Source organism: Pelophylax lessonae, assembly GCF_965119305.1.
Source record: "Pelophylax lessonae genome assembly, chromosome: 6".
Classification (NCBI taxonomy): Eukaryota; Metazoa; Chordata; class Amphibia; order Anura; family Ranidae; genus Pelophylax; species Pelophylax lessonae.
In genome coordinates, this window is record NC_138773.1 from 299,048,414 (window position 1) to 299,066,924 (window position 18,511).

The window sequence follows — 18,511 nt, forward strand, 5'->3', positions numbered from 1 at the left end:
TGCCCAGGATTATAGGTGTTGGGAAGCACAATTGCCAAAAAAAGTTGCATAGAATCTGCTGATGGGAAACTTGAGTTGCATCTGCATTTGTCCCTAAGTTTATTTTTTGTTGCAGGAGCCTGGAAAGCATTGCACCTGCGATCATATCGCTGATGCCATGCAGGTCTCCTTCACACTGTTAGTGTATGAGCTTACCTGTTCATCTAGTTTGGGTAAGCCCATAATCGCTGACAGAAACACTCAATAAACTCCACAGCTACGTGGTAGTTCATTGAGAACTAGAAGCGGCGGCTGCAGCATTGGGGGCATGTTACTAAAATTGGGTGGAAGCATGTAACATGTTCCCAAAGTTGAACTTATGTTTTAAGACGTATATAAAGTACAAACTTTCTTTTTTTTTTCTTTCTTCTAAATAGACTAGGGAGGTGTTAGTATCTGACAGGTTATTTGTTGCTCTCTGAAGAGATTTCATTTTACTTCCTGTCTTGGGGATGCAACTGGAAGTAAGAAGATTTCTCCCCAAAGTGAGGGTAAAACAAATCTTCTGCACAGACAGCAAAACAAATGGTCCTTTCCTTACTTTGTCCAAAACTAAAAAAAAAAAAAATGCTGTTCATACATTTTCCCATCTCCATTTCTTTGTCTCTTTCCCTCTTTCTCTCATTCTCAGTTTTTCCTTTGCAGGTCTGTTAAACAAATAAATACCGTAAATACATTGGAAGGGCATGCAATGTTAAACTGAATTTCTATAGCAACAAAATGTCTCGACACAGATTTTATTTTTTTCCTTTTTGCATGATGTCACACCATTTTGTAAGCAATAATTGTTTTCTTTGCTGAGAAAGTCATGCATGTTAATACATATGCAAAGGGACCAGATAAAATTTGATTAATAATTCAGATTCCGGAAACATGCCCAAAAACAACAGCAGAGCCCAAATCACCCTTGAGTCCTCAAGTGCTTATGGGGGATATTTATGTAAACTGGTGCAGCTGGGCATAGTAACCAATCAGCTTCTAGGTCTTAGCCTAGGTTCACGCTGAATGAGGGTTTAAACTCGCACGATTTGAAACCGTCATTTCAGTCGGACTTCGGGGGCGTTTTGAGAGACATCTCTGCGGGTTCAAGCACAGATGTCTATTGAAATCACCCCTGAAGTCGCCAAAATTAGTGCAGGAACTACTTTTGGGAATCCGTTCGGCGCCGCAAAGTTGACGTCGCACTGATTCTGACGGTGCCGTTGCTTGCAATTTGGCATTCGATTTGACATGTCAAATCACCCCGATGTGAACGGGGGCTTATTGTCAAAGTAATTGAATAAGCCAAAGTTAGAAGCTGATTACTATGCACAGCTGCACCAGTGTTTGTAAATCTTCCTCATTGTCTTTTGGGTTATGTTGCTCTCTGCCTGCGTTGTGATATGCACGGCAGCATTCAGTATGTGTCCTGACAGCCCACAATGTTTTCCTCCACTGTGTGCCATTCTAGCAGCAGGGAAATGAGTAAGCAAAAAAGTAAATTGGCGCTGGCTGTGCGATATGCTAGCTATCGAATGACCACCCTCTGGTGTAAGAATTAAATCCTCGCCTGGGGGTGTCTGCTGGAACTCAGGGTAGTCATATTGCAGTTTTTAAACAGCTGTCAAAAAAGTTTGGTGAGTAAGTGTCTCAGATTGCAGCCGGGAAGTGTGACTTGACAACTGATCTGTGATTTCGGACGGCTTCAGCTGCAGACACGAGGCCGGCTTAAAAATCTGAGCTGTGTTCCTGGACAGTCAGCTGTCATTAGACTTCTGTTAGTCTGGCTGAAGTTTAAAGCATAATTTTAAATTGGAGTATTCTGTTTACAGCAAAAAATGATTATTATCTTTGCTTGGCACAGCCATTCTTACAATCTAATCACTGGAAATTAAAGGACCAGTAAACCTGTTAACACCTGTTTAGAGTAAGGTAACATGGACTAAAATATGTTTGAGAAATATATGCAAAATTCTCGTTTAGAGGCATTCTGTAATAACTGAAAGGTTGCCTTGTGTAACATCACATTGATAAGATAGTATTTAGAAAGAGATTTTGCTTTTATCATAATGGAACTACGTACTGGAATTCCGTTATATTTCATAGATAATGCCTTCCCTGGATAAACTGCACTATATGGCCAGAAGTGTATTGACTTCTGACCATCACTCTTCAGTAGGATTGCCTGAACTCAGTCATTTGATGTGTTGTCCATGTACTTTGGCCATATAGTGTATGTTACTGAGATGCTAAATTTAAAAAATCCAAGGAACAATTTTTAAGTTCTATTTAGAGACAAACTGCAATACCCTGTGTGTTCTGACACCTTTCCATGGGAACCAGCATTCACTTTTTCATCAGATAGAGCTACAGTAGCTCTTCTATTGGATTTGACTACACAGGCCAGCCTTCACTACTTCCCACAAGCCTAAATGAGCCTTGGCTGCTCATGACCCTGTTGCTGGTTTTCCTTCCTTGGACCACTTTTGGTTGGTCCTGACCACTGCATGCTGGGAACATCCCACTAGAACTGCAGTTTTGAATTCGCTCTGACCCAGTCATCAAGCCATTACAATTTGACCCTTGTCAAAACCACTCAAATTTTTATGCTTGCCCATTTTCTCCTGCTTTCAACACATCAACTTTAGGGACAACATGTTCACTCACTACTTCATATATCCCACCCACTTTCAGGTGTCATTGTAACGAGATAATCAATGTTCAATTTACCTGTCGTTGGTCATAATGTTATGACTGATCGGTGTATTTTGTGAGGGTGCCAACTTAGTAGACAGGGAATGCAGCAAAGATGAGAAGAAGTTTGTTAGGCAATAGCATTTTTCCAGACTCTTTGTATTTACAGAGCCTTTGTCATGTCAACTATATAGGGCAAACGGTTTGTTTTAAAGCCAAATTCCTGGAATTCAGGTTTTTTGTAAAAAAAAATGAAGGTACACTATGAGTTAAGTCCAAGGAGGTGCATCTCTATTACTTATATGAGAGTTTTTTTTTGCTCTCCTGAAAGGTGGCTTTCGCTGTATTTTCAGGAACCCAACGCAGATGCTTAATGTCTAAGTAAGTATCTTCAACATTCGCATTGTTGCAGCTGCTATGCCCGCTGCTCCCCATCCTCTTGCCCACTCACAGAAGCCTTTGTATTATGTAAACTTTTTCACAAAATACAAAAGCTTCTCTGAATGGGAAGCAGATGGGAGGGACGGGCATAGCTGCTGTGTGCCTCTCTCTCCTCTGTGACTATGTATACTCCGGCATAGACCTAAACCTGTCAGATATAAATAATAGAGATGAGTAAAGGAGATGTAATGCACTTTGGTCTTAACTCAGTGTGCCTTTTTACAAAGTGCTTGAATACCTGTAATTCAGCTTTAAGTTTTGTAGTTCATTGGCTTGCACAATATGTTCGAATCAGTCATTGCTAAATGTAAGCTATTGTGATAGACTGTTCTTGATCTTGAAAGCCGGCATTTTGTCAGCTCAACCATCATTTGTGATTTGCAGCCACTTTGTAAATTTACCTCTACGAAAAATTGGATATCGCCAAAGCGATTATCCCTGTCAAAGCCTTCATAGATGGTTTGAAGTTTGTTCGATTCCTGTTGAAAAGCTGTAGGTTGCCCTACAAGTCACCACTGGACTTGTCAAGTCTACTTGAAAATAGATGGAGCCAGCTGGAAAACTGTTGGAGCAGTGTTTTATTTTCTACATCAAATTTTGAGTTAGTTTTAGTCAGTCTTTTGACTAATGCCATTTTATATTTAGTTGTCTTTTTTGGTCGACTAAAATAGTGTTAATTTAGCCAACGGTAATATTTTAGTATACGGCATTAACACTGCTGACCAGGAACTGCATCTTTGAATTCAAGCCTTTGTGGGTGCTGCTGCTTGCTGAATACAATAGCTGACAATATAGGTTCCACCATAGCCACTGTTAGCAAGGATGGGGGAATTAATTTAAAATTGAGCCATCTAAAGCCAAATATAGCCCCTAGATTATGAGATTACTGTTTTTTTGTAGTTTGATATATAGTTGCTTCATCAGCATTATTGGTCCAGGTCTAAAAGCGACATAGCAAAAAATAATTCAGATTTGCAGAGCACAAAAAAAAGTGAAATGTGATTGTCTGTTTCCATTTCTGTTCTTTCTGTCTTATTAACTGAGTTTGTTCAACTGTTACTCCTTCAGCCTATCCGGTCTCTGCCATCTTCTTCGCAGCCTGTTCAGTACCCAGCCGTCTCTTATCCACCCCCGCTCCTGCAGGTCTCACCCACTCAACAGTACACTGTGGTACTTTCTATTGCTCTTCTCTTTGTGCTTTGTTTTTAACCCGTGTGCGCTGCTTGATGTCTGTGTATGTGGTATGTATTTGTCTTTTTGTATCAGTTTGCTGTCCTCTTAGCCACATGTTTAAGTTTATTTTAAAATGTAAAGTTGCTTAAATAACATTTCTATGGGAACTTACCAAATTGTCTTGAAAGTGAGCCTGACAGTCATGTTTAACCTTTGGAACTCGTTCACGCTTTGATCTCCAATCAATCCATTGGCTCATTATTGGCCGTAGGAATAATTCCTGCCATGGCATGTGTACATTCCCGGCTGCTGCCACTGCAGCTATAAAGTGGGAGCAGTTTAGGGGAGGGGGGAGGGGAATAAAACGCAGCCACTGGTTTTACCACCCCTCAACTTTGTGTCAACAAGCCCTTTAAAGATGAATTCCAGGTTGGACCAATGTATTAATGTATATACCATACCTGGCCGATGCTCCTGGAACCTTGGAATCACTGAAGTAGACTCCACTACTCCGGGGGAACTCCATTTGTTTTGTGCTGAGCGGCTGCCAGACTGTATTCTGAACACGAGGCCGATTGCTCAACCTGGACGCCATTCAGAGAATGCTTTACATTTTCTGAAGAAATGCAAAGCATTCTTGGATTGGATGAGGTGATGTTGACACCCCCCCCCTACACCTTGTCAGAGACCGCGTTGCATTAAATGGCCCATGTGCAGAGTGGTCGGCCTCCTGTGTTTTTAGAATGCATCAGACTGGCCGCTCAGCATAGGATCTAAGAGCAAGTGGAGATCACTGGAGTAGCGGTGTGTACTCGAGTGATTTCCACCTTCCAGAGGCATCAGCCAGGTATAGTGTATACATAATTACATTGGCCCCCTTTAAATGTCCTGCATAAAAGCTGGCACATCAAAAAGAACCAAATGTTGGCCTGAAAAGCCTGATTTGTGTTTTCATGAGTTCATTTTTTCTGAGCTTGGGTTAAAACGACATCTTTTGTAAGAGCAGCGTCTACAGCAAGCTTTAACGAAGCGTTTGCAGAGCCTTTGGCAATCCTAATGACTCCTTTAAATTACAATTTAGTGTGGAAATGGTAAACAGATTGCAGTGCTGACTGACCCACTTTAACCAGGCTTCAATAAGCTTCAGCTTTTCTTAAAAACTTTGTTTAATGCCTGCTAGCTACTTAAAGTGACAATCAGCACTCTTATTATTTTTCTATTTTACATTTTCAAGTTTTCTTTCAGGCTTCAACAAAGCTGCCAAAAACTTCAAAACCCTTACTGTGCATGCTGCAAGGTCTTCCATTCCCAGTCATTATTGGGGTGCAAATGCAGTACTAAGGCCTAGTTTACACTTGCGATCGAGGGGTGGTAAAACTCCTTAGCCCAAGCCTCGTTTTTAGCACCCCTCAGCCGCTCCCCCTATTTTTGCTGAGGCAGCAGCTGGGCATGTACACATTTATATCCCCCTGTTGCGCTTGGCTCAAGTGAATAGGGCCGCTCTGCAGCCACACACAATGTTTGCAGTTTCAGCACGGTTGACCAGTAATTAGGGGGTTAAATAGGCGGTGAAGAGGTGATATGCCGTCTCCTCACTACCTGCATAATGCTGTCTGAAGACCAATAGTCTAAATGAGACCTTAAGTGGACCATTTACTCCAAACTGGGCAAATCTTTTGATCATCATTCTATGCTTGTATACTTGAAATCTTGTGATAATGTACGTGCATAGAGATTGGCCTATGAGAAAGGCAAAGTCCTGCAAGCTTTCGTTATAACATTCCCGACATTTGCCTTTATGCTCTAGAGACATCATTGTCCCAGAAGGCTATTGGAGGGAACTGACTTCATCACCAGTGCCTAAACTAAAAGCCTGGTAAATGAGGAGCTGATCAGTTAGTTTTTTTTTTTTAAATAAATAGTGCAGTTTTATTTACTTTTATGTAGCTATTCAGAAAGCGGAAAAAGAGTAAAAAAAATAATTTGCCCAATTTAGGGTGAAAGGTCTGCTTTAAATCATTAAAACTGTCGGTTCAGATCTGACGGCAACCGAATATCTAAATCTTCTAAACTAAACTGAGCATCATGAATCCCATTCATGCCACTTACTGTAATGTCAGTGGTACACGCCGACAGATGGGGAAACAGCTGGGAAGCGGAACAATCCTTCTGGTCAGTCTTTGATGCGATAAGCCAAAGCAAAATTTGTGCGTGCCGTTACCCGCACACACACATTACTAGCGAACATTGAATTTATCTTAATATTTGTCGTGTTTGCATGGGTAGCTGATTTCATTGCAGCATAGAAAGCTATAAAAGCAGGGGGTTTAGTATTCTGCCCTTTGGGGAGCTATGCCTCTCTCCCCCACCCACCCATATTCTCTGTCCCTGTCTCCGCACACTGCAGGTCTCAGACACTTGCATTGGTGTGGAGTCTCTGCCCCTGTCTCCGCACACTGCAGGTCTCAAACACTTGCATTGGTGTGGAGTATCTGCCTCCGGTCTCAGACATTTGCGTTGGTGTGGAGTCTCTGCCCCTGTCTCCACACACTGCAGGTCTCAGACACTTGCATTGGTGCGGAGTCTCTGCCTCCGGTCTCCACACACTGCAGGTCTCAGACACTTGCGTTGGTGGGGAGTTTCTGCCTCCGGTCTCTGCACACTGCAGGTCTCAGACACTTGCGTTGGTGTGGGGTCTCTGCCTCCGGTCTCCGCACACTGCAGGTCTCCAGACACTTGCATTGGTCTATATTCTCTGCCCGTCTCCGCACACTGCAGGTCTCAGACATTTGCGTTGGTGTGGGGTCTCTGCCTCCGGTCTCCGCACACTGCAGGTCTCAGACACTTGCGTTGGTGGGGAGTTTCTGCCTCCGGTCTCCACACACTGCAGGTCTCAGACATTTGCGTTGGTGTGAGTCTCTGCCTCCGGTCTCCGCACACTGCAGGTCTCAGACACTTGCATTGGTGTGGAGTCTCTGCCTCCGGTCTCCACACACTGCAGGTCTCAGACATTTGCGTTGGTGTGGAGTCTCTGCCTCCGGTCTCCGCACACTGCAGGTCTCAGACACTTGCATTGGTGTGGAGTCTCTGCCTCCGGTCTCCACACACTGCAGGTCTCAGACATTTGCGTTGGTGTGGAGTCTCTGCCTCCGGTCTCCGCACACTGCAGGTCTCAGACATTTGCGTTGGTGTGGAGTCTCTGCCTCCGGTCTCCGCACACTGCAGGTCTCAGACATTTGCGTTGGTGTGGAGTCTCTGCCCCCGGTCTCCGCACACTGCAGGTCTCAGACATTTGCGTTGGTGTGGAGTCTCTGCCTCCGGTCTCCACACACTGCAGCGCTCATGTCCATATATAAGTATTCACCTGTGGATTTAGCAGTTTTCTGGTAGTTCACCTCTAATTTTATCAACCTTGTTTCATAAGTTTTTATGAATGAGTTCAGATTACTGTAAACGATTTGATTAATTTTGGCTGTTTGGGATTAAAAAAAAAAAAATTGCCTGTAATTTTGAAATAATTCTAACTATTAGGAAGTGTTGCAGTTTTTGATTGGTTTGGTTCTCCTGTACGGCTTCGGATGAAGGAAAACATTTCTTCAAGTAATAAAGGCTAAAACCCAGCAGAATTAAGAGAGACAGTCTGAATCAGTGGAAGGTCTGCAGCGGTATTAAAATGAATTGCATTAAAGATTGGGTGATTGATTCATCAGTTATGATGTGGGTTCATTGGCGCAGATGAGATGCCAACCTCTCCGATTTCTAAATCTTCCTTTAGACGTTTTTAATTAAATGAAATTGTTCAGCTGCGCTGGGATTTGCTTTCATTTTGAGTACAGAGGTTTCCTAGGGATTCTTTTTTTTTTTTTTTTTTTTTGTTTTATCTTTCTTTTCGGTTTAGACATTTGCATCTTCATTTTAAAATGTATTAAAAAAATAAGCAACTTTTTTTTTTTTTTTTTTTAAATTAAAAAGGGGAGTGTAATTTGGAAAGGAATTTGCTCCTTTCTACTTTTTTTTCCCCAGTGTAAGATCTAGGTAAAAGCTTGTGGATATTACCCTGTAAGCTGGCCATAACCCACATATGGCACAACATCTCCTTTTTGTTTCGGCAGCAATTCATCTCAATATGCATTCCGTTTATATCCAATCAGGTTTGTCCCTTGCTCTGGGCAGCTTTAAAGCCTAATTCTACAAAACTTTTTTTGATCTGATATCACAAAGCTGAGCTGCAAAATATTAAAAAAATCAAATCTAAAGAGAAAATAGTTTTTTCATAGTTTTAAATGCGGGTGCAGTTAAAGTTGACCCTGCAATAAATGCTATGCCCTTACTGCTTGCACCCACCACCACCCCTTATCAGATGCATAATTACTAGTTGTGAAAAGGTAGAAATCCAATTCGGAAACAAATAGAATAAGTTAAAGTATTTATAATCCCAAGAGCAAAGATTTAATAAATTGCAGCTTACTAGTCCTTTGACGTTGTGGCTGCAGTAGTTTTCTTTAATCACTTGACCTCCCAGAAGATTTACTTTCGTGACCAGGCTATTGTTTGCAATACACCACTGTGTTTAACTTACAATTGCGCGGTCGTGCAACATATCCAAATAAAATAGAGCTTTCTTTTGGTGGTATTTGATCACCTCTGCAGTTTTTTTTTTTTATTTTTATTTATTTATTTATTTTTTTGCATTGATAAACCACAAAACCGACAATTTTGCAAAAAAAAAAAATAATTTACTTTCTGCTATAGAACATATCAAATACAAATGTAACTGTACAAATGTAAATTAAATTTCTTCATCAATTTATGCCAATAGGAATTCTGCTACATATTTTTGGTATATAAAAAAAAATACCCAATAAGTATATATTGATGTTGTGCAGAATTTATAGCGTCTACAAACTATGGGATAGATTTATGTAATTTTTTATTTATTTAACTTTCTAGTAATGGCAGCGATCAGCAACTTGTAGCGGGACTACGATATTGTGGCAGACAAATCGGATACTCTTTGGGGTCCAGTGACATGAATAACGATCAGTGCTAAAAATATGCAGTCACACTGCTAATGACACTGGCTGGGAAGGGGTTACCATCAGGGGTGATCAAAGGGTTAACTGTGTGCCTAGCCTGTGCTTGTGTACTGTGTAATTGGTGGTTTTACTAGGGGAAGGCACTGATCCATGTTCCTGCTTTACAGGAACACAGGATCAATGCCTTCCTCACTGACAGAACATTGATCTGCCTTGTTTACATAGGCAGATTGCTGCTCTGGCTCTCTGCCTAATGATCGGGGGGTGGCAGTGGATATAGAGTCTGGGGCACCTGCAGATCAGCTCCTGCTGTGTATATTTACAGGCATTAGCTGGTTGCTAGCCGGGGGGCATACACGCCTCAGACCTGCATGTGCAGGATCATGTACTAAGTATGTGATCCTGTGCAGCAGAGCCACCTTGCTGACATATGTGTAAGTTATAGGGTCGGCAAGCAGTTAAAAAGGCTACCTAAATCTTCTACAAGTACAGAAAAATGCCTTGTTCATCCTGCCAGAAATCCAGCATCTTTGTATCTTGTTCACTGAACTGAAATCTCAAAAGTGTTAGTTTTCAGCTATTCTCTGTGGGCTTCAAAACACCTTCTTCCTATGGTATGGAGATGAGGAGTGACACCACTGCTTGTCCTTGAATTACAGTACAGTGACGAAGTGTTCTCATCCTAGGACAGCTATCATGGTGCTGGCAGGATCACTAGGAAAAAAATGGAAGAAAAATGCAGGACTGATGAGCTACCTTATTAGAAATGTTTGATTTTGTGTTTAGAAAGGTGTTTGTTTTTTTTTTTTTTTTTTTTTGGAATTCATTTATTTAACAAGAATTTGCATTATACAAACCAAGACAAAGGTATTGCATGATACAATTAGGTAAGTAGGCTGATTGCATAAACCTAATCAGAACTATGAAGAGAGCGCAACAAATAGGAGCATTTAAAATCCGAGTTCCAAGTCAGACAAGTATAAACGAAACGGAGAGGGCACATACATAGGTAGACACAAAGTTCCCAACCTATACAGAAAAACCTTAACTTTCGAATGCAACCTTATTGAATATAAAGTGATAAATATCGGGGTCAGGAGAGATTCCTTAGTGGCCAGTATGACCCAATAAGGGAGCAAGAACTAAAACACAGGATCTGGTACATAATACCAGCAAAGAAACTACAAATGGGACGTTTCCAAACGAAATGGGAAAATACATAAAGGGGGAAAAACCAGGAGTAGGGAGGGGATTGGGCAGGGAGGGACGGAGAACGAAGGATAGCAAGCGCGGAAGGGATTGACTAGGGCACTGGTCCTTAACAGGAGGAAAAGTGAGAAAAAGCCAAAGAGACATTGAGAACCAGAAAAACAAATTCTCTCATCTGGAGCTTCGTAACAAGCTGGGTTTAGATTTAGGTTTTAATTACCTTGGATTCCTGCTTCTGACTTGTTTGCCTAGGTGCCAGTGACACCACTTTGCCTCACATTGGCCTCCCGTATAGTGTGAATACCAAATTGAGCTGTTGCTATGGCACATCAAGATGGCTCAGTTAGAGATTTTAATTAAACAAAGCCAGCCTGAAGGCAAGACAGCTTCTGCTTTGCTGTTTTTTTTTTTTTTTTGGTAACCTATAGTGCTCAGAGTACCTGTTGCCTTGCTAGGCACACATTTAACCCCTTAATTACCCCGAGATGTTAACGCCTTTCCAGCCAGTGTTATTAGTACAGTGACCGTGTTATCACTGATCACTGTATTAGTTTCACTGGTGATGCCAATGGCAGTCCATTCTCACCCTGTGTAAGTTAGTGTCATATTGTCCGCTGCACTGTCGCATCCCCATTATAAGACTAGAAGTCGCTGAACAACACCATTAGTAGTAAAAAAAAAAAATCCAGTGTGTGTCTACCATAGATTGTAGACACAATCTAACTTTCACGCAAACCAATCAATACACACTTATTTTTTTCTTTTAACCAAAGACATGTTGTAGAATACATTTTGGCCTTAAGTTATGAAGAAATTTTTTTGTTTTGTTTTTTTAATTTTTTATTGAATATGATTTATAGCAGAAAGTAAAAAATATTGCGTTTGTTCAAAATTTTCGGTCTTTTTTTCTTTTTATATAATAAAGAATAAAAAACCCAGTGGTGATCAATTACCACCAAAAGAGAGTCCTATTTGTGTGAAAAAAAAAAAAAAATTATATAGACTACATTTGGGTACAGTTTTGTATGACTGAGCAATTACCAGTTAACGTAGTGCAGTGCTAAATAGCAAAAAATGGCCTGATCACGAGGGGGTAAAACCTTCTGGAGCAGTGGTTGTTAAAACTATTTAAATTAAAAAATAAATAAAAATAATTTAAAAAACGTGAAGGTTCTTAATGATCCAGGTCATGGTATAGCTAGTAGTAGGTAGTCACATTTATCTGGACTTGTTCTCTAATGTTGAAGTTTCGCATCTCTTCCAAGCCACTGGATGATATGAATGACCTTGGGCATAATTGGACATTAGTCTGATCCCACCTGAGCAAGCCGCCAGGAAGCTGTCACTTTACTGGGCCAATCATAAATGACCTAAGCATTCCCCGCCTAGCAGCTGCATGTATACATTCACCTCTTTATACATGGAGCTGCAGGGTGGTGAATGCCCCAGCTGCAGAATATTGGCCCGGTATAGGTGAACGCTTCCTAGTGGATTTGCTCAGGTGGGTTCAGCATTTACCTTGATACATTTCATGGTGAGTTATCTGAGAATATAAATGCTGAGTTGTTTTTCTGACACTCTTAAAAACGTAAGAAGCCGCTTTGAAAAAGCTGCAAAACCTCTTCAAGATTAAAGCACAAGTCTGGTTAAAAGTTACAAATTACTACTAGCACCGTTATGCCTAATACACACGATGAGAATGATGGGCCTTTTTTTTTTTTTTTTTCCACGCTAGTCTCCTATTGAAAGTCAATCGGTAAAGTTATAAAAACCTTTGTATGAGAGAATACAACTTTGGAAGTGAATGTAATATTTTGTATTGTAATTCATTCTTTACAAATACTATAGTAATTACATGAAAATTTTTTGTTCTGTTATTTTGCATGATGTCATGATCGGCTTTTGAAAGTTGTGTACTAACGATAAGATTATCAGGAAGTCGCTCTGAAAGCGTCCCCCCCCCCCCCCCCTTAATCCGATTTTTCTCATCATTTGTACTAGGCATTAATTGAAAACTGTTACAGTCAGTATTGTATCTTTCCCTTGGATGGTTTAAGAAAATACAGTTGGATAAAAAACTGTGTCTGTCTTAATTTCAGGCTGCAAAGCAACAAAAATGTGATTTTAAAAAAGAGGGGGGATTACTTTCTATACCCACTGTACTTAAAGGGAAACTATAACCGTTTTCAATTAATGCATAGTACAAATGATGAGAAAAATCGGATGGGGGGGGGGGGGATAAAAAAAAAACGCTTTCAGAGCGACTTCCTGATAATCTGATCGTTAGTACACAACTTTCAAAAGCTGATCATGACATCATGCAAAATTATCCGAAGGGACAAGCACAACATTTTTGTCGCTTTGCAGCCTGAAATTAAGACAGACCGTTTTTTTATCCAACTGTATTTACTTAAACCATCCAAGGGAAAGATACAACGCCAATATGTCAGAAAAAATAAATAAATCAAAAGCCGAATCATATCAGTATTTTGTTGAACCACCTTTTTTCTTTAATTGCTGCCTTTAGTCTGTTGGGATTTGTCTCTTACTGCATATCTAGACTTTGCAATATTTGCCCACTCTTCTTTGCAGATCTGCTCAAGTTCAGTTAAATTTGATGGTGACCATTTGTGGACTGCAGTCTTTAAAAGTCATTCCAGAGATTTTCAATGGGGTTTAAGTCTGGGCTCTGACTAGGCCATGCAAGGACATTCACCTTTTTCTCCTTCAACCACTGTGTGGTCATGTTTGCTGTGTGCTCTGGGTCATTGTCATGTTGGAAGATAAACCTTCTTCCTATTGACAACTTTTTCGCAGAGGGCAGCAGATTTTCCTCAGGAATTTGATTGGTATTTTACCCCAACCATTTTTCCTTCTATCCTGACAAGTGACAAGTCCCTGCTGCAGAGAAACACCCCCATAACAAGGTATTACCATCTCCATGCTTTACTGTAGGAATGGTGTTACTTTGATGGTGCCCTGTATTGGATTTCCATCAGACATATCGTTTGGTGTTGAGGCCACATCATTCAATTTTAGTCTCAGCTGACCATAACACCTTTTTCCATGTGACCTCAGAATCTTCAAGGTGCGTTTTTAAGATGGTCAGATGAGACTAAAATTGATTTAAACTTGTATTTAAATTAAATTATTAAATTACAGACTAAAGGCTGTAATTAAAGCAAAAGGTGGTTCAACTTAATACTGACGGGGGGTATTCTTTTTCCAAGCCAGTGATTGTTTTTGTTTTTTTTGTTTTTTCCTGACATGTTGGTGTTATATCTTTCACTTGGATGTTATAAGTTGCACAGCTGGATATAATACAAAAAAATGTGTCTGCCTTAATTTCAGGCTGCAAATCAACAAAATGCAATTATTTTAAAGGAGGGTTATTCTTTTTATACCCAGTGTAGTAAGGACTGAGTGTAAAGTGTTAGAGTAACCACAGGTTTACTCTTTAATCATATTGCCACTCTCATATGAAAAACTACAGTAAACCCCCCTCCATTGCGGGGGTTACGTTCCGGACCCAGCCGCGAAAAGTGAAAATCCGCGAAATAGAAAAACCCTATTAAAATGCATTGTAGGCATGTTTTTTTTTTTACTGTCACTGTACATGTTAAAGCATTTTAAGGTCTTTAAACACACTTTTAAAACAATAGAAACTCATTTAAACACATAAAAGATACTGAGAGACATAGCAAGCGCTATGGAAAACACAAAAATATTTCATTTTTAATGATTTATATAGTAAAATAACATTACAAAAAAACGCAATATACCGGGACCACAAAAACTGAACCGTGATGGAGCGGGGGTTTACTGTATACCGAACTCTATATATTCAAAAGTCGCCACATCTCCAACCCATAGCTACTGCAAGTATTTGTCAGATGAATCTGAAACTTGCTGCCCTCTACCTGGTTTGCAAATCCTGCAAGGCAGGGGTGTGAGGAAGTAGTATACAATTCTGCAAGTGTAGAATACATGTGACTGGCGGGAAGAGAAGCATCAACCTGAATACATAGGCCAACGAAAAGCTGAGTTCATTACTGCTTTTATGGGTGACTAATTGAGTAAAGGTGTGATGGCAGGGTCACTTTAAAGAGATGATTGTTTTAAGGTTCAGAGAAAGGAAGGGTTATTTATTATGGGCCGTTTTTTACAGTTTGGGGAATGTAAGTGGTAAGGCACACTTTTTTTTTTTTTTGCACCGAAAACTCCGTACCCAGATCTATTGCACCAAAAGAAAACACAAACCAGATACTCTGAGTGCCTGTGTACCACGGATGGTGCTTCTTTTTCAATTTGAATCAGTCTTCTGGAAAAAGAGCTTTTGTCTAACTCATGACTTGTTAATTACCCTTACATCGTCTCTTCAAGTGTACGTTGTAATATAAGCTCAGTAATTGAAGATGAAGTGAGTTCTAAGCAACTGAATACCTTCAGCCTTTACGCCACCAATTCATTATCTCTCATCCTCTCAGACGTGATTAAAAAAAATATATAAAAATATTGCGGGTCACGATAGCTGTAATTATCTTAAAGAGTGTAATTATCCTCCAGGCTTCTGTAATCAGCGCTCCCGGTTTGTCTTTTTTTTTTTTTTCTTTTATATATTGTCCGAGAATTTGCTAACACAGTCCAAAGTGATTCTGGCAGTGTTATCTATTTTCTTAATTATTTCTGAACTCGAGGGATGTATTGCGCATTGTTCCAGGATGCGCACGAACACTGCTTTTCTAAGCTTTTTTTCGTGCCCTTGGGAATGGAAGATGAAAAAAAAAATATTATGTTGAATCAACACTACTTAATTAACACCTTGATGATTAAAGTAGCAAGCAGACCTGAAAAAGAATTTAATAAATGCGCTTCCCACTTTTGGCTTCTAAACTTTTGTGAAATCTTCGTAAAAGATTTAGCTTATTGTTTTTATCATGCTGCTTTGCCTTATTGGATACATTGTGTCATGTTCTATAAATCCCCTTTTATAGTGGTGGCAAATGCCAGCAAAGAAATATCAGAGGGGCACATCTGTCATAAGAGGTGTGTGTGTGTGTGTGTGTGTGTGTATATATATATATATATATATACACAGGATTTTTATATAGTGCCAGCAGTTTGCGCAGCGCTTAACAAAATTAAGCCAGACATTAGTTACAATAGAATTTGGTACAAAAGGAATCAGAGGGCCCTGCTTACGATCTAAAAAAAAATAATATAAATATATATATATATATATATAATATTGATCTGGGGTAGCTCGAGAATGACCACCAGCCAGTTCGTTAAAAGCAAAACAGTTTGCTTATTTATAAAACAGATAAAAGCCAACATCAATCAACAGTCCAAAGTCATTGTATCACAGAAACAGGCAGGCCACATAGGAGGTCAGCAACCCACATCTCAGATGGTCTGAGAGCTCACAATTTCTACACCGATTGTGAGTTTCTCGCTCTCTCCCCTCACTTCCCGGACACAAGTGCTGATTTCTGGTAGTCCTGGTAGTTAGGGTTTGGAGGCTGTTCCCACCAAAATTTCTTCGAACCCCCAATCCTGGGTTCCTGATAGGAACATACCAATGCAGAGAACTGATAATCGGTCCTTTCTTCAAACTGGACTATCCCAGAACCCCTTACTCTGCATGGGTGAAAGCCCCTGAGTACTCAACCAAGTCTTCCAACTGTCCCCCATAAAGGGACCACCACTCAAATACTAGGGCAATATACCTGCCTTTCAGAACAAATTATAGGTGTCTCTAAATATATAAATATAGGAGTGGCTGCCATAATTGACCACCTAGAAATATTTGTTGCCCCTAAACTGCTTTTCATTTCCAAATTTGAGTTAATGACTCAAAAAGTTGAGATCCTTGGATTAGCAGGAGTTACCAGGTAACTAGCATTTTCAGAAGATATGGCAGTCGCATCATTTCTAAAGTAACGAAAAAGAAAATTGAAGCACTACACAATTGCTAAGATGTCCAGATACAGCTTTATTCCACTAAAAGTCTGGGACTATCCAAAACTTATACAACACATTTCGGGGGTTCAAAGGGGTCTGTCAAACCAGCTGTTTTGCTTATAATTACTTTAAAAGAAATAACAAAGATCCAGTTCACTTCTAGTCTATTCACATTTGTTTTCTAGCTTTGGTGAAGAGGATCTGCCTATTTGCAAAAAAATGGAGCTGGACCCATAAGGATTTCTTATTGATAGCGCAATCTTAAAAGTGGAAAAAAGGAGCGCCGATTTATATATTTTTCTCTTTATTGATAGTGGTGACAATATAAAATTGGCAGCACCTTATGTGGTCCTTTATCATTCCTTTTCACTTTTTTTTTTTCCTTATTTTTGATGATTTCTTTTTCTGACACCTACTAGTCCAGTCAAATACCATTCATTCCTTTGATAGCGCATTGGTTCCACCTTCTTGCAATCTTAAAAGTACTGATGTTGATGTAAATAATCTGGTTCCCGAGCAGGCGTCTTCTACACCCCAGAGGATCTTTATGGTCTCCTTGGGTTGTAGTGTAATGAAATGAAAATTGTAGTCCCACACCACTGCTAAAAGGTCCAGATACAACTTTTTTTTCCAGTAAAAGTCAGGGGGGCAATCCAAAAAGTACCTAATGTGTTTCAGAGGTCCAAAGACAATTCTTCACCAAAGCTTGAAAACAAAGTGAATAGACTAGAAGTGAACGGGACCTTTAATGGTATTTCTTTTAGAGTAATTAGAAGCAAAGCAGTTGGTTTGACAGGCACCTTTGGACCCCCAAAATGCTGCTTTTTGGATTGTCCCCCTAACGTTTATTGGAATAAAGTTAGATTTGGACCTCTTGGCATTGGTGTGGGACTTTTAATTTTCATTAATGTTGCATTACACTACAAGCCATGGAGACAGTGGAGATACTCTGTGGTGTAGAAGCCACCTGCTCAGGAATGAAATGATTTAAATCAACCTCAATAATTTTAAGATAGCGCTACCAAAAAGATATCCTTGCAGGTCAAGTGCTTTTTTTACACCTTTCTCAAACAACATTTCTAATAACAAGTATACTTTGAATTAGTTCGCCCAACACGATGTGCTGCTTTGTGCTAATGCAGTTCTGTATGAACTGAATTGGTTACTCTTTGTATTTTAGGTACACCTAAAGCATTTGTAGCATTTTGTTTTATTGTGGTGTTTTTTTTTTTTTTTTTTTTTTTTTTTTTAAATAAGTTTTTACATGTCTTCATACATCTGTTTGAATGTTTGCTTTTATTCCTTCTTGTCTTTTTGCAATAACATTTTTTTTTTTTTTTATCTTTGTATACAGCCAGACAACATGAACACTCAATTTAGCCATATGAGTCTTGCCAGGCAGCCATCAGCCGAATCTTCAGATGCTCATCCAACCATGTTCCAGTCCACCGTGGTGCTCCAACCATCCCCGCAATCTGGCTACATCATGGCTCCCCCTCCTCCACCACCACCACCCCCACTAGGCCAGTCTCACCATCCTCCCAACTACAGCTCCAGCCAGCCTGTCAATCAGCCAGTGCTGCAGCCACAGGGATACATCCAGCCCCCCTCTCTCCAGCAGGTACTCACTTCCCTGGGGATGTCTTGACTCCCAAGCCTAATTTATCGAATGTTAACAAAAAAAAAAAAAAAAAGAGAAGCATTGTCCACAGTAAGAAAATGTAAACCTTAGTAACAATTTCCCATCTGATTGCTTGCAAAAACAAAGCGAACCAGCAGGCTGTTATAAGATTGGTCAAAGGAAAGATAGAAGTGAGGCGTATGACAAAAATCCTTAACAATTAGAAACAAGTTGTTTTTTGAGCCTAATGGCTTGAATTCAGCAGGTCTCCACAGAGCAGACACGCCCAAGAGGCCCAAAAGGTCTATGTATAGTTGAACCAAAAAGAGCGCTGAACAAAGGTCATAGGAGTTCA

The 18,511-nt window shown here is 40.0% G+C and overlaps 1 protein-coding gene across 8 annotated transcripts in view; it reads left to right on the forward strand.

Moving 5' to 3' along the window:
* R3HDM1 (R3H domain containing 1) overlaps positions 1 to 18,511 on the forward strand; it is a 277,140-nt gene that overhangs the window by 213,802 nt on the left and 44,827 nt on the right. For 6 of the 8 annotated variants that reach the window (XM_082261129.1, XM_082261127.1, XM_082261122.1 and 3 more), the window contains 2 exons: positions 4,222 to 4,323; positions 17,890 to 18,156. In XM_082261129.1, the coding sequence (XP_082117255.1) occupies positions 4,222 to 4,323; positions 17,890 to 18,156 (369 nt within the window). The remainder of the gene's footprint in view (positions 1 to 4,221; positions 4,324 to 17,889; positions 18,157 to 18,511) is intronic. The other 2 variants (XM_082261128.1, XM_082261125.1) reach the window with 1 other exon arrangement.